This window comes from Macrobrachium nipponense, chromosome 35, assembly GCF_015104395.2.
Source record: "Macrobrachium nipponense isolate FS-2020 chromosome 35, ASM1510439v2, whole genome shotgun sequence".
NCBI classification, from domain to species: Eukaryota; Metazoa; Arthropoda; class Malacostraca; order Decapoda; family Palaemonidae; genus Macrobrachium; species Macrobrachium nipponense.
The window spans coordinates 35,930,078-35,956,389 of NC_061096.1; the positions used below are offsets into that span (position 1 = coordinate 35,930,078).

Consider the following 26,312-nt stretch of genomic DNA (forward strand, 5'->3'; position numbering starts at 1 on the left):
CCTAAGTCTCTTTTCATAGACATCCATTTCTCCGTCTCTTTCAACGAATGTCTAACCGCTTTAGATAGAACAAGTTTTGGGAGGAGAGGGTCTGAAGTTTTCCTCCTCATCAAAAAAGTCGAAGTTGGGGAGCGTGGAGCCGCTTTCTCAAAATAATCTGGATAAGATACCAGAAGAAACCTAAGGAGACGTGAATAACACGAAAGGTGATGTGAATCCTCCTCCTCTACCTCTTCCTCATTCTCCGATACCGCCGAAGTAGTAGACGGGACTACAACCGGATCTGAAGGCTTCGAACCACCCTTGGACTCATTCATCCAGTTGGTTAACATCTCTAACTGCTTGCGCAAAGGCGCCAGAGACGAATCAAAAACAGTTAACGGAGGCTTGGAAGAGCCTAAATGTTCAGCAGGAGGTGGAATAACTACTTGCGCCTCGCTCGGAGCCGCCAAAATTCGAGGCGAAACAGGCGCATCAGGCGTAACAGACGAGAAAGCGCCTAAAGAAACACCCTTAGAACTGCTAGCTACAGCGCTAAAACCACAATCTCTACTAGTAGAGGGAGCCGAAAAAGGAACAGATTGAGGCGACGAACGAGCCGCTAACGGCCGAGGCGCAACCCTACTCTCAGGCTCCTTATACCGCTTGACTGGAGGAGGCGAAGAATCAGCGCCTGAACGCCTCTTCAAGGGACGCGAAACGGGCGAATCTCGCCAAGAGCGCCGCACGACCGGAGACGAATCGCTTGAATCATTCAAAAGGCGTCTAACCGCAACACCTTTCCAACGCTTAACTGAGCCCTGTTGAGGCGCAACAGGTTCAACAAGAGAGGCGCCTGTCTGTGGGCAAATCCCGATCGACTCCCTTGGACTTCCGGTATGTCTTCTCCCCGGTGCAGGGGAGCTGGACAGTGACCTTTGTCTAGGAGACGTGTCAGGACAGACAAACGCACCCTCAACTACACTCTTACCTGAAGCCGCTTTCTCCAAAAACGTCTTAACCGAATTACCAAGTTGCATAACCGTATTCGCTAGTGCCGAAAATTTCTGATTGAACCTCGATTCCAGACTGGCACGGGAAGCCGGAGAAGTGGGATTAGTAGGAGGAATAGGAGGTGTAGTTAAAGGAGACATAACAATTTGAGGAGAAACAGAAGGAACAGATGCATCGCAAGAAGAAGCAGAGCTAAGCTTACTTTCCCTAAGCGCTGCTTTCCTAATTCTGTCTTTCGCTAATTTCTCCGAGTATGAACTAAAAAACTTCCATTGAGAATCAGTCCAATCACTACACTCGTTACATGTTCGATCTGCTGAACAAACCTGTCCCCTACACTTAACACGAATTTAGTGTGAGGAATCATACTCTAACTTGGATAATCTAGTTTTACATCCTGAGATGCAAAACCTAACTCCCGACGGACTAGAATCCGACATGGCAACGCCTAAATAATATGCAAAATAACAACAACGCCAAAAAAGAGTACTTCACCAATTCCGAAGATCAGATCCACTAGAAAAAAAGCGAAGCAAAGTCATCCAACCGCACCGACCACCGATGTTCACCGGACGCCGGCAGGAAAAGAATTGAATTCACCTGGGCAGTTGTACCTGGTTCTCCCGCGAGTGGAGGGAGATGACGTCATCACCACCAGTGTTGGCGACGCCTACGCGCTAAATTTGAATTTAGTCTCCTGCCGCTCGTGGAAATCACGGCTGTATAATTGTTCGGTAAGACACTACAATAAAATAAATATTTTATGGCTAAGAATGAGAACCCTTTGGTAAGGTGATCCCCATGGAAGGTTGTTCCAATTCCACAACATCCTTCTTTATGCCTTGTTAAACTCCTAAGGACTATTTATCTAGAACATCTACCTTTTCCGGGGGGGGGGGAAGGCCCCCCTCCCCCCTTTTTCATGTGTGGGGCGGTGGTGGTACCATATCTCTAAAGGCATTGCGCAGCAGTTTTTGTATTTTACCAAGAAACAAAGTCAGCAGGGTCCTTCCCAAAGCGCGTGGTATTCGGGCTATAACAACTTCTGTAAATTTCTTCAAATATATGAACTTTGATGATCTGAAGAAGTATACTGGTTGGAAGTCGCACTGGGTTTTCCAAAGCATTACCTTAAGTCTTTGGAGGATCTTAATATCATGCAATAGCTGTAGGGAGGTCAGTGTCTCCTGCTACAACATCAATATAGTAAGTACTGTCCTTGTGTCATATGAATATTTTCCATTATGCCAGCATTATTAACATTCTACCTACCGCAGCACATTTCTTTGTTATTTGACTTGGTGTATGGTGTTAATTTATACAATTTAATATTCTATTTCGTTCAGAGTGATGTAGCTTGGTGTTTCTCTGGTTACAATTTCACGGGAGCGACACGGCTGAGCCCGAGAGAGATTTTGACGTAGGAAAAATCTATTTCTGGGCGAGGAAGCCGCCTGTCACCCAGTAAATCCCCCCCTGGTTTTTTCCCCCCTTACACTGCACCAGGCTTCATTGCTATCGATAAGTATGACGTCACAGACGCCTTCAACGGGGTAGCTAGGTGTGACCTATGGGTCGGCTCCCCGTATTTAGGGTCTTTTGATGAGGAAAAGGCTAATTGGAGGGTTGCTGTGGTAGTGTTTAACACTCGCCCCAGTTTTATACCGAGCACCTTTTATATAGGTGAGCGAGTCAGAAGCTTCTGACATGTCCAATTTAGCAGTTCTCTGGTATTATAGCAATATTTTACTAGAAACAGTGCTAAAGCAGACATATTTCACTGGGCGACACGGCTTCCTCACCCAGAAATAGATTTTTCCTACGTCAAAATCCCTTTTTTTAACTTATTACAAAGGAAAACAATGAAAACATGAAACAAAAGAGCAAGGTGAATGTATCAACACTAAGCATAAAAATTTTGTCAGTTTTTGACTCGAGGAATTTTTGAAGTCCTACAACATTTGTGATGCTGTGAAGAACATTGCAGGTGCTTGGGAAGGCACCAATATGAATGGGGCCTGGAAGAAATTGTTTGCAGTTTGTGCAATACTTTCTGGGCTTTGAGGAGACATACACTTCAAAGTGTCAGCAATAAAATTGTTGGAGTATGTAAGTAGCTCAGTTTGGAGGTGGATGCTGACGATGTCAACAGGCTGCTGGAATCCCATGAAGAGGATCTCACTCAGCTGGAGTAGCAGATGATTGAGGAGGAGGAAGAGGCACCAGTCCCAGAGCCCAAGTTATTAAGTACTAAGGGCTTGTCAAAAGGTTTTTCCCTTTATGGTGGCATGTTTCCAGGGTGAGGACTCCAACATTGAAAGGTACACCAAGATACTTAAGAGTGGTCATGGGATTTACAGGGAGACTATGGAGGAGAAGAGGAAAAAGAATTTTCCAGCCTATCCTTGAACATTATTTCAAGAAGCAATCTCCAACACCTGCAACTCCAGACACTGACTTTCTCTTAACCCAGACCCCTTTCTCCTGCAGCTCTAGCTCCATCTTCAACTTCTAACCAAGACCCCTACACCTGTATCTCCAGCATCTTCTGCAGGTTCTCCTCCTGCACTTCAAGCTCTTTCAAAATACCCCTTCCACTGTGCAACCTTACATAGGATTAAAGGTAAGGAATTCTTCACTTTTCCTTTTTATAATGTTAAGAAACGATTTAGCTGTAGGAACAGATCTCTGTTGTAACTTGGGAACTGCCTACGTTTAACAATAAGCTTACTTTCTAAAAGTCCTTATTCATGTTAAAATCAATATCAAACAGAATATCCACCATTGCTGAATAACCTTTGGTTCCATACAACATAAAAACACCATACAAACAAACAGAATAGCCCTGTCATGATAGTAGATGAAGAATAAATCTCATGACAAGGCTCTATCTCAATTTCCCCTCTATAAGATTAGGATTATAGTATTTACAAAAACCAAGCTTTTGCACACTTACCTATGCCTTAAAATGTATAATTTAGGTCAATGTCATGGTCGTCACTGACATCCCAGGCAAATCAGTCTTTTGTTTATTTAAGTAATAAGAAATGAAAACCAAAGTATGACATAGTTAATGTCGACAAGTTATGTGAGAAAAGGTCTAAGAAAACGGATGCGAGTAAAAAGTGGGACACAAAATGCAGGTGAAGACCTATGGGATAGTGTATATCTCCAGTGAACACCATATTCTTATTCAGTTACTCTAGCAATTCTAACCTGGTTGATGGCAAGCTGTGACGCTAAAACTGCATTTCGGAAGGCTTTATGGTTGTCCTGCAGCATTTTGTCACTCTTGCTTACTTCTTCATTTAACAAACATCGATCAGAGTCATTATCCTGTTCCTGAAAGTAATAAAAAAATTTCTACTCATGAAAATAATACAATAATAATTATCTCAGTTTAATAAATGAATATTGATAAAAAAAACTGCTTTTGAGTAATACAGTTTACCATCATCATATAATTAACTTAATTTAAATTATGTATGATACAACTGAAGATAATGGTACATAGTACAATCTGCTGTCTTCTTAGAGACCATTTCTGGTAGGAAAGGCTAACTAGGGATTTACCTAGATGATAATTTTGTTCTTCCAAAAGTTAAGAGATGTTTCTCAATTTATAGGACAATCACAATCTTACGATACAGAAATTAATACTAGAATAAGGCCAGTTTGGACAGAACACTGATGCTGTTACACTGTTAGATATTTACCATTTTGTCCATATTTTTCATATAACCCTGTTTGTCCATAATATTTTTCATCAAAGATTTACCACGGAATTTCACATATGCAGTGCAAATGTTTACGTTCATAGAATCTATACGTATAGGGCTTAAATTCCATACTAACCATAGCAAGACGCCTGAGTTCTTCAATCTGCTCTCTCAATTGAGTAATCCGTGAACGCACTAAGGCTCCAAGCTCATCCAACTCTACCTGAGTACCATCGTGTTCTCGTATCTCCTATAAAAAAAAAAATAAAAATCTACCGTAAGCAACAGGTCATTAAAACTCCTGAGTCTTCTGTTGCCAGCGATTAGTTCAATTTTGATACTTGATTTTATTCCAACCAAGATATTAATTTCACCTTGCATATTTTCTATTAAGGGAAACTGTATACAATAAGTTATGAAAGGATTTTCATGAAACTATTTGGGAAGATTAGAAATTAAATAGATCACAAAATCATGACCAAATTCCAAAAAAATATGTCTGCATGGTTAATAGTGTAGCTTAATTAGTATTTGGTTTACAATTACTTTACTTTTACTGAACATTTTTGCATCAGCCTAATCTTCCAATACAGAGTAATATAATATCTGAAACAAATTACAACAATGATTGTTATGGTCATAGAAACATGTTAACAACATATAAAAGGTAAAGATCAACTAGTCACATAATCATAAAAAACAAGCTGAAAAGTTTTTCAATGACATAGGCATCAAGTTTATATATTTTTACATTACATCAATCATTATAACATATTATTAAAGCAGAATCAATTACATTTCTCTTAGTTAAATTTTTGCAATATAAAAGGGACTCAGACTGGTGCAAACAATATCTATGATTAAAATTACTCAGCACTTCAACAAATGTGAACTAAAATACACTTGTTTGTCCACCCTACAGACACAGTGGTAACTGGTGCAAGTAGGATAATGGTTTGTACTCCTTACAAGTAAACCATTTCTTAAAATTTGATAGAAAAAAAAAATCATTTTTATGTGCCAGATTTAAAATTTCAACTTATTTGGAAATAGTGTACTATTACAAATGCTTACCTGTATGAGACTTTTGACTGCCATATCATATTTCACAATATCCTGCTTCACAACATTCAAGTAAACTTGATCATCCTGGGGCATTTTTCCTGCATTAAATTACCTGTAAAAAAAAAAATCTGTACAGAAGAGTATCTACATTGGTCTAATAAAAAAAAATGATCAAGTTTTCCTCAACATGCAGTACTATACCCATCATCTATCTACATTTCCGTCATAAGTCTGAAATCCGTTATACAAACCCAATCATTCTCTGAAAATTATTAACGCAATTCTTTTAAAATTTTCAAATTATTTTATAAATAAATAAATGCAGATATCACCAAAAACCACAAAAAGACATACATCGGATTAAAATACTTTAACACAGCCACCTTATAGCCTAGACCACATTCATGCAGTAACAGTAGGCACAGCATCTAAAGTTAATATATAAAAGAAAAAATAATTTCTATTGTGCATAGATACACACTTATTCTACTTATACTGCAACATTTACCATGACAGACTTTATAAACAAGGTCTTTACCCTCAGCACCATAAAACATGCTATATTTTAGAGTACTGAACTTACGTGACCTCTTTTGTTTTTCTCTTACATAAAAATTGCCAAAATTTTCAGTCAATTAAAACTTCATAAATCTTTATTATGCTAAATCATCTATAAGTTTTGTGACTGCTCCCAGTTTTCACAACAGTTTTTTTCAGTTTAACATATACGGCCGTGTGTGTAAAAGGTACTGACCAAATTTTAAGTAATGTATCTTATAAATCATATATTATGTAAAATAACTCAGTACATTCGGAAGTAACGACATCCATTCCACTAATCAATGGCTCTCCTCCACTAAACAAACTTCAGTAGAAAGTCTATTACCAAGACAGTGGAAGGGACTAGAGGAAATGTGTGAACCTCCCAAATAAAGGTAAAGAATAGGTGGTGTGCAATGATAGTGGGAGACAAGGGGGATTAGGAGTTGACATGCAATGTTGGGCTGAAACAAATCTCTGTTTTACTTCTAATTTATTGTGCTCTATGTTAGGGCATGGGGTTCTGCCAGGTAAGGAGCAGGCACCATAGATAGGTTAGGTGAAAATGTCCTTGTATTTTACTTTAAATACTTTTATGGGGCCATACATCAGGTTAGGTGGAGGTTCACATGCCCAACAAGTAATGGTCCACCCTGTAACTGTCCCTGCCCAACTTTCATGCTTTATAATTATCTTAGTGATTGTTGTTGTTGAAATGCATAAATTATTCATCTTTTTTTGTAATGAATATGTTGTGATTGTACTTCCTACCTCCCTGACTTGTGCATTTAATTCTTCGGTTAATCTTTTCCCACAGTTATTAGATATGGGAGGGTGAGGGAAAGCACAATTATGAGTAGATACACCAAAATTAGCCAAGTGGTTATCCTACAATAAATGCATCAACTGTATTACAGACAATAGGGGGGACACATAGTCAGTTAAAGAGCAACATTTTAGTTTAAACCAAATTGCATTTTGGACTTGAAATTATAATTTTCCCATGTATGAATGTGTTCTTCAAATACTTATGTGATGTTCATTTTGTTAACAAAGGACCTAACCAATCACACCTAACCTAAAATAGGGTATCAGGTCCTTATCGTAGTGCATGATATTATTGAAAAAATTCTCTGAAATTACCCTAATAAGAATGAGAACTATAATGGGATTAAAGCCCCTGTAGGCTATTTCACAATAGTTATAGCCTATGTTGCTTTCCAACAGTGGTCTCCCGAAATGCTAACAAAATGAATGTCTGGAAGGCTCAAAGTAAATATTAAAACAAGGTAAAATTATGTTTTCAAGTAAAAACTGCAATAGGAAGGTAGGTACCTAGCAGTAGGTAGATGTACGTAGTAGGAATGGAAAAGTGTTAAAACCTAATACCAAATAATGTATCATATTAACTAATAGAGACTCAGTCCAAGGTACGTGGACTATAATTAAAACTATAATGAATAGCTTTGGGGCCAAGCTAAAATAGGATTGCCTATCACACCCTGTAAGTTGGTCAAGAGCACTGACTTAGGCTACATTAGCCGAAACCTTTTCCACAACACAGGCAACGTAAATTAACCACCAAGAAAAAAAAAACGAACTGGATATTGGTACGGCAGCCGTACCCCGATCTCGGTAGATATTGGTACGGCAGTGAATTGCGCATGCGCTAACCGTTGTTACCGCCTCACGCATATCCAAAGACTATATACTGAAGTATATACACAGTCTTTGGGCATATCAGTGACAGCAAGAAAAATGGTGACGGAACAGCATGAACCGCGGAATATAAATTACATTAGTTTTCGCCGAAAAACAGATGTTTTCAGGCTTTAACGAGCTGAAGAAAGCCATAGACATCTATGAAGACTCAAACTTTCAAAAATTGGGTAATTCATGGTATATACGTAGGTCACGAACGATCGAATCGGCCCTGAAAAGAATTCCGAAGAGGAGATTCAAAGAGGATTATATATATATTATATATACACTACCATCGTACCTTTTGGTGACTTTCTCGGCTCTTTATTCTGCCCGACGTCGGCAGCTGCAAGGGCCGTTATATACTTACAATATTCTTTTAATTCACTTCCATTGGGTATATTGCAGCTGTCGGAGAAGACGATAGAATTTACCAGGTCCATTAAAATCTGGATAGTGTTGTTTTTGTAGTACAAAAAAGCGGGACACAATTCACAAAAGCTAAACAAACAAAAACAGGGGGGAGGAACATTTTGCTAACTGAAAAAAGGGGGACAGATGTTCAAAAAGCGTGACTGTCCCACCTAAAAGCCGAGCTCTGGTTTGCATAATACAGTATGATTAGCAAACTGGTAAACGGATACAGCTAACTGCCGTATCTACAGCAAGTCAAGACCGCAAATACGGCGCCAATGACAGAATCTGCCGTACCTCACCGCACCTATATTATTTGTACGGCAGGAAGTCTGAAATTGACGCATGCGCAATTCACTGCCGTACCAATATCTACCACGATCGGGATCGGCTGCCGTACCTATATCCTGTGCCAAAAAAAAAACACAATTGTAACAAAAAATTGCTGCAGACCCCCATGATGTCACATTTATTAAGGTATTCTTAATTTGTTGCCATACGTACCGTAGTAGACCAAGAAGACCAGTTAATACGACACCTGTCACAGTCTGAAATGACATATGATAGTAGCTGTAGCTTGAGCAATTACCTCTGCAACGGCTCCTTAATTTGTTTTAGTTTATTTTATTGTGCTATTTACAATATATTTATTTCTATGGTACTATGTGCATTTGATAAGTGACTACCTATTTTCAATTTAATCTACAAAAGTCTATGAAAATTGCAGTACTATCTATTTGTTCAACTTTGATATGGTTACTACGTGAAAATAAATGGGCCCATAAAGTTATCATATGCTGCGTGATAAATTAGAAAATGTTTGAGATTTCTATATGTATATTTTTTTTAGATTAGCTTTCCAAATCCCTTATATCTTCTCCTATTTCCTAGCTCTGATAATCAAGTGTTTCCTACGGTGGCTCATGGTTGTTTAACCAGGTGCGTGCACACTTTTCTGTACTTTATTAAGTGTGTTATCTGATAACGATTTCACTATTTATGCAATATTTCGTTTTCTTATCTCTGACTTCGTCAAGTTTACCTTCTGCTTTGACTTGATATGGTCTATTTTCAGGCGTTCTCGGATGTAATCGTTTAAATTATAATTGTAACAGTGACGTACTGTATTTTATCTTTTTAGTATCTTTATTTCCTCAAAATGAAAGATGTTGTCTGCATCTTCTATACTACATCGATCGTAGAGGATTAACATATAAGTGGTATCCTTATTCATATTAGAGCTACACCCAATAACTATTTTTGATAAGAATTTCTGTTATTTCCGTTTAGAGTGTCGTCGTTTCAGTCCGTTATCTGCACAGAACAGTACCACATTACTTACAGTTTCGTTTCTTGCATCCTACATCTGTGTCTATTAGCTCGTCAGTATTCAAGTGTATTACTAATTCCAAGAATACAGTTGACATGTTCCACCCCTGCGTTTTGCATTTCTTTACGATTTTATATTGCTTTGACATAGTGTCGTATGGTTATAACCTTGGTTGTATCATTATAGAATACGTATATACGGATATAGAGAGGTAACTGCATTACCCGTTCCTGTAATGCGTATTTTGTCATGACGTTTACTAGTTTGCTTCCATTAATGAAAAAAGAAAGTAATATTCTGTATGTCTTTTGAATAAAGAATTTTAAAATATATAAAGCTACAGCCATCCCATTCGCTTTCTTTATATATATATATATATATATATAGATATATATATATATATATATATATATATATATATATATATAATATATATATATATATATCAGTGACAGAACGATAAAAACAGATTCACCCGAATTGCAAAAAAAAAAGTTGACAAGTGTAAACTGTCATGATGCGCCAGACTAGAACTCACTCACATGAAACAAATGACGTAGCATCTTTTACATCTACATAGGTAACTTCATACAGTTTATTTGAAGCATCTCTCACCCTAACATACCACATATGTTACTTTCGTATGGAGTTCTGGTTTATAGGAATTCCAGATAATGTTCAGCCTGTAAATTTAGGAATTTCCATTTTCCATAGTCTTTCACTAAATTCCAGCTTGGGAGAACTGCACCATAGGTATCATTGTTGGTTCGACCTCATTAATAATTTTTCCATCTGACATTACTTCGTATCCCTGTGAATGTTGTATCCTCATAACTTCTGTGTTTTTCTTAAGTACTATCTTTACATATGTATAATGCATTTTTAAGCACATTCACCTAAACATGGCATGAAATGCTCGGAAAACCTGAGATTGAAGAGTGGTACGGGAAACGAATGTGGATTAAAGGCAACTTTAAATGTTGTATTATGTAGCATGTAAATGTTGCAAAAATATTGCAATCCTTGAAATAAATGGAAAAGGCAAGGTCGATAGAGTATATTCTATAGATCATTGGGAAAAGGGATCCATTTTTTGCTCTTTTCGGTATAACTTATAAAGGGACCATTTCTTCTTTGATGTCAGCGTCAGTATTTCTCTTTTTGATTATACTCTTATTCTCGCGTGAATGCATTCCCATTGTTCCCGAGGTCCAGTTGAGCATTCTCGTATCCCAAGTTCCTGAACTCGGTCAGGAATCAGGACATGCCCGATGAGGTCGCTCAGGCTCAGCAGCTTTGCCGCGTCGCTCAGTCAAGCAGAAGAAGTGGACGAGTGAGGTTGTATCGCGATTGGTGGTTTGCTGCTGCTCCACACGGGGGAGCCGCCGTCGTATTCCCAAAGGACATCGTCCTGCTAATAGTCGTCGTGTGAATTTTGAATTGATTTTGACGTTGTTTCGAGCTGGTTGATGAATCACTTGTTAGTGCAAGAATTCGGAATCGTCATTGCATGAAAGGTACATTGTACTTGTGTTCGTGGATATTTTATTTGTCAACTTTCTTGTTTGGTTTAGTGGTTGTACGGCAGTTAGCCCAGGGCCGTTTTCTGTAAAGGCTCACTGTTTTCATATTAGCGATTTACATGTACCGTTAATTGACAGGCTACGATCACTAGAAAAGGGAGGATAACATACTCAAACTTTTAGGTAATATGGGCAAACTACATATAAGCCTTGGCTCTCCCACCACCGTTTTACCGATTTTTTATTTCCCGCCGTTTATGTATTTTCATCATACATATTTATTTAATCAGTCTTCTTTTAGATGTTCTATCAGTTATCTCTTAGTCGAATAATATATCAGGTACCGAACATTTCTGGAACTTGTTTGTACAGTCTGAATGTTTTCCCTATAAATGGAACTTCCCAGCCAAACTATGATTTGTTTTCAAACATGCAACATATAGCTATGCTTCATAGGCCTAGCCAGATTCTAAACTGAGACGAAGTCCGCGTATTTAGGTTTAGAATCAGAAAACGTAAACTTAGTTAAGAGTGTTAGGTTACTCCAGAAAATCAGTTCTCTTTTATGTAAATTTCGTCGGCTATATACAGTTTATGAGTGATTGGTATGATACTGGAATGATAACTTCTGTTTGTTTACATAATTATGTCATATTTATTAAACACTTTTTTCAGATTGCATTGTAAACTGTTTAGTGTATTTTCGTAACCTAACGATAAAAAAAAAAGACTAGCCAAGATTAAGGGGGGGTCCAGAGCGAGCGTGTGGGCCTCCACTCCTTGTCAGGTAAAGGAGAAACCCTGAGGTGAGGTTAGGGAATACAAAGTTAGGATATATCCCTGTAATAACCATTGTTTTTGGTGTACAGTTTACGGACCTTCCTGGTAATGTTACTCCACTATACATTTTTTTTTTTTAAATTTTGTAATCGTTTTCTAACCGATACCAGAAATGATTTTCAGGTTCTCAATAATATCCTTATAATAAGAAACACTCATTCCAGTAAGTAATTTCTGGTGGAATTGTCGTAATTACGAATAAGACAGATGGTTGGCCGTATATCAAACTGAGATTTCGTCTAAATTTATATCGCTTTCTGATTGAAATAGAATGTTGCCATATTTTGTTTCCACAATTATAGGTCATCCAGAGACTTCCGTTGTTTGATATAGCTGCCAGTTCCGAGAACCTAATGGTTCGTACTTCGTGGGCATTTGTTGCGAGTCTTTGGCGGCAAAGTGCTCAAACATCCTCGATCTCGATGTGAGGTCGGTGTTGTCACAAAATTTCTATCTAATAACTAATGCTGATGGCAAATCTGAAGTTCCGTGCCTAAATGTTAAAGCCAAAACATACGTAAAACGGTTAGGTATCCTTATATAAAAAAAACTTTTACTTTTAAGTAGCCTCTTTATGGATCTGACCTACGGCAAACCACACAATTCGAACATTGGCAGAGTAATAAAGGTAGATCAGATAACGGCTGGCTCACGGTCCAGATAGAATCTAGACCGTGGGCTGGCTATAGTCTACGATGTGAATGCCCTATTTGACACTTAGTAACCAAGGATGTAAGCTTGGTGTGGTTAAGAATATAATTATTTCTGATAATTGCACTTTGCAAAAAAACGATAGTAAGCAGTTCCCATATCTCAATATTTTTTTGTTGGCGGGGTTGGTGTTGGGGGTGGGGGTTGGGGACCTAAGTTACATGGGGATTTTTATTTATTTATTTTGTTTTACATTTGTATCAAAGGTGGGTCTCGCGTCTTGCAACGATTGATGGAGCTTTAAAGAGAGTTGGGAATATCTTGTTTTACCAGGATTAATATTTTTATGAGATTTGCCTTGTATTAGAAGGGCTCTTAATGAATGGTAATAGGTTAAGAATTCATATATATATATATATATATATATATATATATATATATATATGTATATATATATATATATATATATATATATATATATATATATATATATATATATATATATATATATATATATATATATATATATATATATATATATATATATATATATATATAGATATATATATATATTTTTATATATAAAGATCTGTGATATTTTTGTGATTTATTTTTCAGTTCAAGGAAATTAGTTTTCTCGTTTGTTCATATGCCACTCCGTGTACTTTCGCAGAAGTCTTGTTGAGAATTAGCTTTGTTTAAGCATTCCTGCTATGCCTAAGATCTTCGGAAAAGAGTTTAATTTTCGTTCTTGGTGTCACGCAAATCACCCTTCTGCACTTTTGTCATTGCTCCTGAATTGGTTGATCCATGGTGTCATTGTTGTATAAAGGTTTTAATTATCATAAGTTTAGGAGTCATTTTTTCTGAATTGGCTGATCTGTGGTGTCATTGTTGTATAAATAAGGTATTAATTATCAGAAGTTCAGGATTTGACTCCTAATTTATATTCGCAAAGTTAGGATGAGCTTTGAAGGTAAAGGGTCGATCAGAGTTGGTTTTTTCAAAAACGGGTGTAGCTTTCTCTTGCAGTGTTGAATTTAGAGTTTTTTTTTTTTTTATGTTGAAGGAATCGCTTTCTGGAAGCAAATGTACGTAACAGGCAGGAACGATACACGGATCAAGTCATACGCGATTTTGATGGTGATTGAAAAACGAATGTCCCAAACTAAGCTTAAATCTTGTTTGCCTTAAGTAATGACAATAAGTGATAATAGCGCCTCAGTGGCGTGATCGGTATGGTTTTGGCCTGCCACCTCGGTGGCCGCGAGTTCGAGTCTCGGGCATTCCACTGAGGGGTTAGAGGTGTGTATTTCTGATGATAGAAGTTCATTCTCGACGTGGTTCGGAAGTCAAGTGAAGCCGTTGGTCCCGTTGCTAAATAACTACTGGTCCCATGCAATGTAAAAACAACATACAAACAAACAAACAACGAGTGATAATACGTTACTTAACTCTTCAGATTAATTTTAGCCGTTAATGAGAAACTTGTTAGTCAGAGAAAGAGGCATCAGTTACACTTATACGGTTAACTTTTCACCACTGAAGGCTCGACATTCGCAAAAAGATTTCTTTTGAATATCTAACTTTACAGTTTCCAGGTTATTTATGATATATATATATATATATATATATATATATATATATATATATATATATGAAACTTTAACTTCCATAGCTCTCAACAGAACAGGTTTTCATAACTAATCGTTACTATTGGTTCTGCACTTCTGCTCTTTAGAAGTATTTACGTTTTAGAGAACCATTTTCAGTTTTTGTCAAGGAGGTGTATTTTGCATTGTTTTTCAACATACTGTGTTGACACACATAATAAATAAATACACGCTCACACACAACACACACTATATATATATATATATATAGTATATATATATATTACTATACATATACATGTGTGTTGATTTATTTGTTATATAGAACATTCTTAATGTATAAACTGACTGCTACCCCATGCACCGAACGAGAAAGGCTTAGAATCGAATCGTGTTTAGAGTAGATGAACTTATATAAAGTAGCATTTTGGAGTAAAGGTTATGGCTTAATATTTCAGTCAAAAATGTAAAACGTCATGTTTAGAACTAGTGACGTATTGCTATAGTAGATAATATATATATATATCTACTATATATATAGATATATATATATATATATATATATATATATATAGACAGGTAGACATAATATAATGCACTGTATGAGAAGAGCGGGAGGTTAATGTTATAAAAGTCATAACGATGAGCCCCGTTGTCGAATATTTATGATAATGATTACCGCACAGTTTTGTTATATCAAGAGAGAAAAGTAATTACCATGAATAACGGCAAAGTGCCTGTTGTGTTTGCTGAAGAAATTACGTTCCTGCTTTGCCTTGTTGCCGGAGGAGATTAAGATTGCCATTTCTAATCTGTTACGTGCAGTTTTGTGAATTTAAAGTGATAAAATAGAGACGACTACCGTCCGTCCCACCACTCTCTCTCTCTCTCTCTCTCTCTCTCTCTCTCTCTCTCTCTCTCTCTCTCTCTCTCTCTCTCTCTCTCTCTCCATATGGATTAGTCTCGGTTGGTCTAGCAGTCATGGAATTATGAAGGCATTAACTTAAGTAGGCTCTTAATGTAAGATTTTTGAATCTTGCGGTGCGGTATAATTCTTGCACACACACACACACAAACGCACGCACACACACACATACATACATACACACACAGAGAATTTAATTTTTGATTCTGGAGGAATCCTACTTATGTCATTTCGGATTTCTGAGTTCGAACGAGAGTATTATTCGTAAAGAAAGACTTTTGCCTGGAAACTTTTGCCTCGACCACATCGGATGAGACTTGATTTGTTTTGTGCCCGTATCCCTTTCTTCCAAAAAGAGAGGAGAAGGGAAACTTGCGAGGAGCGGAGGAAGAGATGTTACTGGTTCTGGTGTCCCTTGGAATTTGATGCTCTAAGTTGTGTTATTTTAGGCTCTTTCTCTTCCTGGCGCTGATTGGCTGATTAATGGATGTTAAAGGGTAATGAATGAAATGCATCAATAAGAATGTAAGTGATTTTATAAAAGGGAATTTTTGCTGGTTGTTAAAAAAGTTAGGGAGAGTTTACAAAAATCATTCCTGAGAAAGTCAAGAAATAAGAATCAAAGTAGTATCTTAGGAAACAAATGAAAAATGGAAATTTTGTTGCCAGTGTTGATTAAATCATTAATTAAATAATGTATAAATATATTAAATAATTAAATAATGTATAAATATATGTAAATCTTATTGAAGTTGAATTTTAGTACATTGAAAGTTGTAAAAAACGGACCGAGTTTTATCAAATACCATCAAATTCATAAGCAAATTGAGGCGTTCATTTCAGCTTCTTCCCTTAATGAGTTAAAAGCCCGGAAAACCTCTTGACGTCCTCTCTCGAGAGAAATAAAACTCATCTGGCATTAATTTCCGCTCGTTGAGTATTTCATGAGACAAAAGAGAGATTATTTCGCCCTTTAAGAGCAACCCCTAAGACAAAAAGTGCATTCATTTAGATTCAACTCCCACAAGCCACTTCGCTTGGTCTTGACTAAGTACTCGACGCGTCTTCAAGTCGAATGGGAAAGTGGAGCTCTATTTACTCTAAACTTTTAAAGCACCAAACAGAAGCCGAATTCAACTTTTGAGGAGAAAGCTTCTGAATAGTTGTATTTTACTAGTGATATCCAGTAGTGTAAAATTCTTCAGTTCTCATCCTATTTGACTTTCTGGTTATTGTAGTCCGCTTCTCTTCAGGAATAGATAACTTTAGTAATGATCTCGCCAGCCCATGATTAAAGACCGAGTTAATGAGGTTGGGTCTCAAATATTCAGGAACAGTGATATCCAGTACAGTCTCTCGAGCTGGAATTGAGCGTAAAACACACACACACACACACACACACACACACGCACACACACAGAGGGAGGGGTTGGGGGGCGGGAATCAAATAGTGAGCAGGTTGAATAAGATTTAGAAATCAAATTGATTGAAATTACATGCATAATAAAGATTACACCCAAGTTTTGCACGGTCTATTGGTATACGGACATGAATCATGATATGATAGAGGCTTTGTCTAGAAGGTTTGTCGGTTTGAAAATAAAATTTAAAGAAGATTATTAGGAATCACATGACGGGAAAGATTGGGAAATTATACCATAAGGGAAATTACGGAAGTCCTTACGCAGTGGGGACCCAGACCTCCTAGGATATGAACGACGGGAAGGGAGGCTAGAGGTGAGTGGAGATTTGTGGAAGGCAAAGAACAGGAAAGACATGAGTGGAGAATTCCGCAGACGCCCTAAAAGTCACATGGCGCTGGAGGTGATGATGGTGATCAAGTCACAGTTATTTCGTTGTACGTCTCGTCTTCATTGAGGATAATTGAGGGGGAGAGAGTTGGTGCGGAATTCCAGAGAATTACGTATGGAGATGCGAGTCGACAATCTATTTTTTACAATTTTTTTGGAAATGAAGTAATATTGATACTAAACTTCGCAGTTATAGGGAATGTTATTAGTTGCTACATAATTCATCTGGTTGGTGATGTTATTAGTTTTCCCGTTACAATTTTTTTTTTTTCATGTATCCTGATGACTTCAACTGAACCTATTCATGAATCATTATACTATATTTTCGTGTTTGGCTTATATATATATATATATATATATATATATATATATATATATATATATATATATATATATTTATATATATATATATATATATGTGTGTGTGTGTATATATATATATGTGTATATTATATATATATATATATATGTATATTATATATAACTGTATATATACGTATATATATATATATATATATATATATATATATACATATACTATATATATATATGATTTTCGTGCTGTTAGTTGTGGGGGCTGGGGGTCATGTCAAAGGTCTCCTTGAATTTTTTTTTTTATGTTTTTAATTTCATTGTTGATTTAGCTTAATGCCCTTTTCTGCTGAGCTTCCGTCTTATCGAATTCAGTAATCAGAGGTTTTAATCCCCAACCTCCCCTGGGCTCGCGAAGCTGACAACTGATAAACAAGCAAGAAATATCTTAACCTTTCTGCGAGCTCACAACGTTTCATCAACATTTATTAATATCTTTGCAATCACGGCATACACTTCGAAATCGAGGAAGTCTGCGTTTTTCTCTCGTAGGTCGTCACCATTGTTCTGATTTGACGCATTTCAAGTCTTGGGTGGGAGAGATTGAGTGATATATATAGTGTTCTCATTTATGTGCAGTTTTCCAGTTTGTTGTACGATTATCAGGCATAAATAACTAATGATTCCTTTCAGTGTATACAGAGAGAGAGAGAGAGAGAGAGAGAGAGAGAGAAATATTAAAAAAAAAGAGCGTACAGGAACCTAAGTATCCTCGTCTCTGCAGAGGACGTGAGCGACCATAAAATATTCTTTTGAATGCGAACTGGGTATATTCAGGGCGAGATTAAAAGGGCTTCGCAGCCAACCGGTAGGAATTTTCGAATCTGATTACAGCGCCGTTTCGTCTTCTTTTTCAGAATCGCGTGAATGCCGGTTCCATCGGGCGGGTTCTTACTCTCTTTATCCCTTTCCAGATGTCCTCGGAAGCACATCTATCTGTAATTTTGTCTGATCAGATCACGGTTGTCTCGTTTTTAGCCTCGTCCCCACTGTGGATGATTTAAAGGGAGGAATTCAATGCGGGTAATGAGAGCGAGGTGCCCGTGAAGATGCCTCTTCCTTCTCGAGGCTGCTGTGGAGGTGGGAGACAGGAATTTCCTCATAACCTTCGAGAATTTCATATGGACATCAAAGTCAGGGATTTCCTAATAATTCTAGAGAATTGTTTATGGAGGTGCAGTTCAATAATCTACTCATAATTCTAGAGTAGAGAAAATGGGAACCGGTAATTTCCCAATAATTCTAAAGAATTGCATAAGGCAGAGGTTCCCAGACTTGACCATACCAATACCAAGGACCCCCAGATATGATGAGTCCCAGGCGAGGATCCCAGCCAATCAAAAGTTATCATTATCATACCGGAATACCCAGTACAACGTAGTACATTTAATATTTGCAGATTCTGGCACAAAGTAAGTATAAGGAAATATATGAAATATTTTCAATATTTTTTAGTGCTTGAAATTCAATACAAAGTAAAATTGGTGATAACAGCCACAATTTGTTTTCTTGATTTGAAAAAAAAATTAATTTTTCCATTGTGTCGCGGACCCCAGTTTATGAACCACTGGCCTAAGGGAAGACGAATATCTTCACTTTTTCATAATTCTAGAGAACTGCTTATGGAGATGCGAACCATAAATTTCCACATGATTTTTGGAGAATAGCTTATGGGGGATGTGGGGCAGTAATATCCTGATAATTACAGTGAGTTGGTTATGGAGATACAAGTCAGGAATCTCCCCGTTATTCCAGAATTGCTCATGGAGTTATGAGTCAGAAATTACTTCTTGAGAATTGGGTTTGAAGATGTGAGTCCGTAATTTCCGCAGAAATCATGGTCAGCCAATCAACCAGCAGAACATCTCGCCAATAGTCTCGTTAACTCTTGGTTGTTTCTTTCTTCAACCTTATTATTGCCCTTTTTACTTTCGCAAGTCACTTCCTCAAACATTGTCTACCAGACACCAACCCTTTCCACTCTTACGTCATTCAGTGTTGACTCTCTTTTATCTCCAGATTCGACAAATCTTCGAAATGCTGAGGACTGCTTTGTTTACAGACAGCATCTCTCCATTTGCATCTTTTAGTCTGAGACCCTTGTGTTTTATTAACAGTCTCTTCTCCCAGCTGTTCTTGCTCTTGTGTTCACTGATAAATCTCTAAAATTCTTGATCGGTTTTATCTCGTTATATAGAGATTGACTTTTCTAACAAAGGTGATAATATTTTGAAGAGTAATAGAATCAAATAAAGATCAGAAGGTGACTATACATAATTTTTTTTCTCTCTCTCTCTCTCTCTCTCTCTCAGCAATCCAATCTGAAGTAGTAGATTTAGCTGTGAATTTTCAGTTACCTTGCTGTGACGTATGTCTTGTACCCAGCCCAGGAGAGAGAGAGAGAGAGAGAGAGAGAGAGAGAAGCCAGTTATGATCATTCATTTAGAAGATTTCCACTTTGCCATCTGGCCTATCTGAATTTGGGACAAGAGCATCGTTTGTGCTTCTTGATTTGAACAGCTGCATTTGCTGTAATTTAGTGAGAGAATTCTCTCCCAGGGTTGTTTGCGCTGAGCCTCGTCTGGAGTGACTTAAATTTGCTTTGTGGCCGTATTTCCCCTTGAAGAGTCATCAGTGGAACCGAAAGAAAAAGGGTAAAGAAAGGAATTCGCGAGTTTACCGAGACTTTCGAACCATGAAATGTTTGTGTACATTTTCGTTTGGACAGTGATAGGCTGAGCAAAAGCATTCAGATATGCCGTGAATTGAATCTTTTGAGCGCTTCAGAATTATAGGGATATTAGTGAGAAATTGTAAAGATTCTAAAAGTAATGGGAAGGCAACCGGTATTAATATAGTCTCTGTAGATTCACGAGAAGTGAAAGGAGAGAAAGGCGCAGCAGCATCACCTCTACGACAAAGCGAGAGAAGAACAAAACCTCGAAATTAATGAATCATTGGACAGAATCAAGATATGAAATGTCAGAATATTTTACTTGCAAATTGTACGCAAGGGACCGGATCAAATTAAAATCAAAATTAATACACTGTGCTTCCTCAAATACAGGTTCTTGAATGAGTGTTACGGAAAGATGTAATTTTATTCTCGCGCCATAAAAATCCATCAGTTAAAAGTGAGTGGAAAAGTCCACTAGCCCCTTGATGAAAGAACCTGGAATGCAATTTTGAATCGCGCAACAAATAATGAAATTCGTGTGGAATTAATTTCTGCTCTTGAACATATCATGAGACAGGAGGGAAATGAATTCAAACTTAGGAGCATCCAAGCAGACACGAATGAATTTGATGTCGACTGCCACGCGCCACCTTTCTCTGAGCTTTGACTAAGAATTCTGTTTGTTTTCAAGTCGAGGGACCATTGCAAAGGATTTTCCCTATTGCAGTTTCCGTTTTAAGCAATGTGGAAAAAATGCTGTTGTATTCACCCTGTCCTCTTAAAAGGTAATACCGTAGACAGTCTAAGGTATTTTGTTTTTCTGGCTTAAACCGAGGTCTCCGTAGTGGGGCAGTGCCGCCAATGCACCTCACGTGGTGTACTGTAGGCATTACTTGAGGGTCTTTGCATAGTCCCTTCGGCCCCTAGCTGCAACCTCTTTCATTCCTTTTACTGTACATCCGTTTATTTTCTCCTTTTTCCATCTGACTTTCCACCGCCTCTTGCAATTGTTTCCTCCTGTTACCCTTTCAAACCTTTTCACTGTCGATTTCCCTTTCAGCGCTGAGTGACGTCATAAGCGCCAGCGCTTGGCCCTTGGCCTAATTTCTATATTCTATTCTATTCTATTCTATTCTAGTGAACCAAGATAAGATTTCATTTTTAAGCTGAAAGTTACGGAGTGATTATCTTCATGGTGCCTAGTACCATAGAGATCCATAGTGACTGTGCGACTCTTTAGTCCATTGATTTGGCCACTAATGTTGTTCTGTTTTCTGTTACTTACAACGATGGAGCACCTCAGTGGCGTGGTTGGTATGGTGTTGGCGTCCCTCCTTGGTGGTCGCGAGTTCGATTCTCGGCCATTCCATTGAGGAGTGAGAGATGTGTATTTCTGGTGATAGAAGTTCACTCTCGACGTGGTTCGAAAGTCACGTAAAGCCGTTGGTCCCGTTCCTAAATAATCGAAGGTTCCATGCAACGTAAAACCACCATACAAACTTACAACGATGGAAAGATTTACCCAATTCTTTCATTGCAATATTTTATTTTCCTTCGAAACTGGTACGTCCATAGCCAGTTGGCTTAAATTGACTTCTTAACGCTAGTTTCTTTGTATACTTATCCTTAATCTGAACAGCAGAGCAAATTTTTAAAGAGAACTCATTCACCTGTATCAAACTTCATAGTAAACAAGTCACGCTCCGTGCGTAATTCGTGTAATTTTGGAAGTGCATTGATTACCTTCTTTGAACTGAATTGGATTGAATTGCTCAATTAGCTCGTTGTTCTGTGTTGGCAGTTAGTGCGTTGCATCACTGGATGGAGTTGAAGGGAGTAAGATTACTTCGTCAGAAAAGTTGGTTGTAATTCAAGGAATTTGACAAAGAATAGGAATCGCAGCGAGTTCAGTTGTTTGGAAATTTGACTACGGGAATGACGTAAATATATAATTTACGATGTGGATGTACGAAATGCCGTTTTCTATAACAGGGGATGGTTTCAGAGAAAGCAAAAGTATGGCCACTCCCACACTCATACTGTATCTGCTAAATAGAGGATGAAACTCCTTTAGGAAACATTCACAACATTAGCCACTTAATTGACGTATACATATGACTCATCATCAGTACGTCGAGCCGCCTCACTACAGCCATTCACTTCTGCCTGGAACAAACAATCTCACCTCCTGGATAGTAGATAGTAAGACTTACTTTTCATGACTTCTCCCTCTCTCTCTCTATCCTTATTGTAAGTCTTTCGGTCTTCCTCTCCTTCCTCCCAACACTTGTGAATTATATGTAATTTACACCATTCCGGAACGAGTTATCACCACTTTGAGCCACCTAATCCATCCTCCCAACTGTGTTAACCATTTTAACTTAAACACTCCCATTTCTAACTAACCTTTTGCACACTTCCTATTCAGTGTTGCCAACCGTGGGGTAATTACCCTATGCATAGGGTAATTCAGCCTCAAATCTGGGTCTGTAGGGTAACGGGGTAATGTCACGAAATCTGAGCAAAATGTATGGTCATTTCAAGAAGCTTGTTTTGTATTTTATTAAAAAGGAACCAATGAACAACAAATTTATTAATATTAACATCTTAAGGCCGGGCGTAGGGTAATAATATGACAGTGAAAGTAGGGCATTTTCAGTGCCTAGTTTCTTTACTCGGGTTTCCCCTTAAATGACCTCATGGGTCCCAGCGCTTGGCTTTTGGACTAAATTTTATGTTCCATTTCATTCCATCTTTCCGCCTACAGTCATCTTGTCACATATACTCCCTTAGACCCGTAGAATTCAGCCTGTCTCATTCATCATCCTGATTTCCATCAATCAAAACTTTCGCAATGAACATTTTATTTCCAAAGTATTTGCATGTAATTTTTTGGGGGGGCCGGGGCATTTATAAAATGGCATTGCACTTTAGTGTAAATTATAGGAGGACGTAGACACTCGTTCATTCATATGTGGAGGGCTTGTATATATTTACCCTTTTAGGACAGATTCTTTTTGAACTCTACTCATTTATTTACACGGGGATCGGTAATCCAGGCTTACGAAGCTTTTTCACAATGATTCTTTTTTTCTTTTTACTTTTCACAAAGATTTTATTTTACTTTGTACTTTATGTCGAAATAATTTCCGAATATATCATTGTGATCGGTTTTTATGTAAGATTTAATGCGTATCTGTGTGTGCTTTCTCTCTCTCTCTCTCTTTGTCAATTATATATATATATATATATATATATTATATATATATATATATATATATATATATATATCTCGCTGAGATTCCTTTGTTTTTTTGTGGGGGAGGGTGCATTCATATTTTATGCAATTGATATTTCCATTTTTTTTCTATTTTGTCATCCTGGCCCTTTCATTGTGACCGATTTTTTTTTGTCATAAAACGTTTATAATGAAAATAATTTCCTCTGGAGCATTTGCTGTATGTGTGTATATGTTATCACTGTTCAGTTTTTCGTGTATTTTTGATCCGGGCAGTTTTTAGTTCTGAATGATAATGGTAATGGTTTATCATTTTGCCTGTCATATTCTCGCTCAAATTTACTATTGGATGATATAGTTTCATATACTTATGCTCTCTCTCTCTCTCTCTCTCTCTCTCTCTCTCTCTCTCTCTCTCTCTCTCTCTCTCTCTCTCTTCTTCTCTTCTTATCTTCTTCTCCTCACTTCCTTTGGAAAAGTTTGGCGTTAAAAATCACCAAGTGTTGCAAATTTTATGGAGATAATTCTTCCAGTGGGAGGTAAAAGCTTTTCAAAATAAACGGAAAAAAGGGGGGCTTAAGTTACACAAAAATATGTGTTAAGTTGCGGTTCACTGTCCTGTAATTAAAAGCATAGCCCCTTCCTCTCATGCACAGAACTCCTCCAAGACCAAAAGAAAAGAAGAAGAATTTTTGATATTCCAGACTAGTATGGGATATTGTCCTTTCTCCCTTCTTCCTCGGACGTCACTTCCTTTGGAAGAATGACACCGGGAGAATGGGAAGAGTACACACACACACACACACACCACACACACACACACACACACACACACACACACAGAGAGAGGTCGCCGAGGAGGGGAAGAACGGAAGTCTTAAGATTTACCTAAGGATGGGATTCTTCATGACTTGAAAACTCCGGCGATATTTTTGTTGGTGTATTTTTGTTGGGTGTCAAGTCTTTATTTTGTCTTTTATTTTTCAGTTTATCGAATATTAGTCGAAAGTAGATATTTATAATTTCTTTTAAAGTCTTGGTGGCATTGATCTGAACGCGCACATTATGACAACATTGAGGATCAATTTCTGTCTCCTGTATTTTGTGAAAACCCTCCTTTTCGTTATACTTTAACTAAGGACGCCTCTGCCCTTGGACACAGTATCTTTTTATCCTATGATATCAATACTTCTTAGGGCTTGGATATCTAGGCAATACCTCTCACTAATAATATCTCAGCTGTGGTTAATTTTACTTGACCCTCTTAACGCACGGAATCAAAGATTTGGACGTTTGAAAGAATTGATTCTTTATATAAGCAAATGTGAAGGTTGAATTCAGTGAGGGGAAAACAAGGTAGAAGCAGCTTAGAGAGAGAGAGAGAGAGAGAGAGAGAGAGAGAGAGAGAGAGAGAGAGAGAGAGAGAGAGAGAGTCTGCTTAAGTGTAATATCCTTCTGGACCGACCTACCATCCTTCGCTAAGCACAGCTTGAGGGCGCAGCATTTTAGATCTATTTGTGCAATTCCACGACCACTTGGAGCAGCTACTTGAGAATTGACTGAGGATTTAAAGTTTGCAGGCAGAATAATGTGAAGAATTTTACAGTTAAGTCGATTCAGACAACAACTGTTGTAGCCTTAAAGGCAATCACGTTTAAAATCTCATGAGGACATCATGATGTCTGTCAGCGATTCATTATTTCTTTATACGTCGATATGATAACAATTTATAAAATGTGTACATACTTGCATACATAGATACACTAAAAGCCGTTTCCCCAACCGGCCGTTGCTCCAGAAAGAGAAAAGTCGACTGCTACATTTTCATGCTGCAACATAAGCGGTCACTGGGAACGTGTCAAATCCCTTTCCCCTCAGCAATGGACTGGTGACGTTTGTCTTCTGCGTCTCGCATATAAAGGTGCCTTCTTCCTAAAGCATTTTACACTATTTATCCAAAGCGCCTCAGTGACGCGCTCGGTATAGTCTTGGCCTGCTACTTCAGTGGCCACGAGTTCGATTCTCTGGCATTCCATTGAGGGGCAGACAGATGTGTATTTCTGGTGATAGAAGTTCACTCTCGACGTGGTTCGGAAGTCACGTAAAGCCGCTGGTCCCGTTGCTGAATAACCACTGGTTCGGTGCAACGTAAAATCATCATGGTTTTATACATGATTTTATATATAATTCTAAACGCCTGTATTCCCTGCTCCTGCTCTTGCGGTGACGACGAGGATTATGATTTAGATAGAAAAAAACTGTGAACGCTGTCATCCCGCGTCTCAATATGTCAGTAATTTTATTTTTGATACCGCGACAGTTCCCTTAAACAAGAACGAAATGAATTAGAGAAAAGCGGAAGTAACCTCACTGCGGTAACGCAAGGAATTGCAATATTTCTCCATTTAAAGGAGACATTGCCACCTCATAACCAACGCCATCTCTTCATTTAGAGGAGAAGCGAGTGAGGTGAAGCGAGGAATAGGATATGTCAAGTTTAATCACTTTTCCTGAATCCTAGTTTTTGAATAAGGGACGCATTCTTTTTATCTTCCTCTGCGAGTAGATACCATAGAGACCGAAGTTCCATTTTATATGTTCCAATTTGTAGTTTCAACAGTGATATAGGAATTTCATTTTGAATAAATAAAAAATTCTACTCGAAAACAGAGGTCATGCAACTTACGATGTCAAAAACTTTGACAATCGCCGCACCTTTTCGACATCTTCACTAAATCACAGAGAGTCTTGTTTACGTATTCCTTAGTAAGTTAGGTCCTTGGCGCTTTTTTCCCCATTTTTTTTATTATTATTATTTTCTTTTGCATTGATAAAGCCCACACTTTACAGAAGTGTGGGCTTTAGCAATGCAAAAAAAAGATAAATAAATAAAAAAAAGA

The 26,312-nt window shown here is 37.7% G+C and overlaps 2 protein-coding genes across 11 annotated transcripts in view; one reads left to right on the forward strand and one right to left on the reverse strand.

Annotated features, from left to right (window-relative positions):
- The window catches only part of LOC135208622 (vesicle transport protein SEC20-like), a 28,622-nt gene extending 19,565 nt beyond the window's left edge, over positions 1–9,057 (reverse strand). The window contains exons 1-4 of the mRNA XM_064240994.1: positions 8,937–9,057; positions 5,787–5,889; positions 4,849–4,962; positions 4,210–4,335 (exon numbers count right to left, since the gene is read on the reverse strand). Coding sequence (XP_064097064.1) covers positions 4,210–4,335; positions 4,849–4,962; positions 5,787–5,870 — 324 coding nt within the window. The 5' untranslated portion in view covers positions 5,871–5,889; positions 8,937–9,057. The remainder of the gene's footprint in view (positions 1–4,209; positions 4,336–4,848; positions 4,963–5,786; positions 5,890–8,936) is intronic.
- Positions 9,058–11,061: 2,004 nt separating this feature from the next.
- Positions 11,062–26,312, forward strand: part of LOC135208623 (uncharacterized) — a 292,063-nt gene continuing 276,812 nt past the window's right edge. For all 10 annotated transcript variants that reach the window (XR_010313193.1, XM_064241001.1, XM_064241002.1 and 7 more), the window contains exon 1: positions 11,062–11,279. The gene's annotated coding sequence lies outside the window, so the exon portion shown is untranslated. The remainder of the gene's footprint in view (positions 11,280–26,312) is intronic.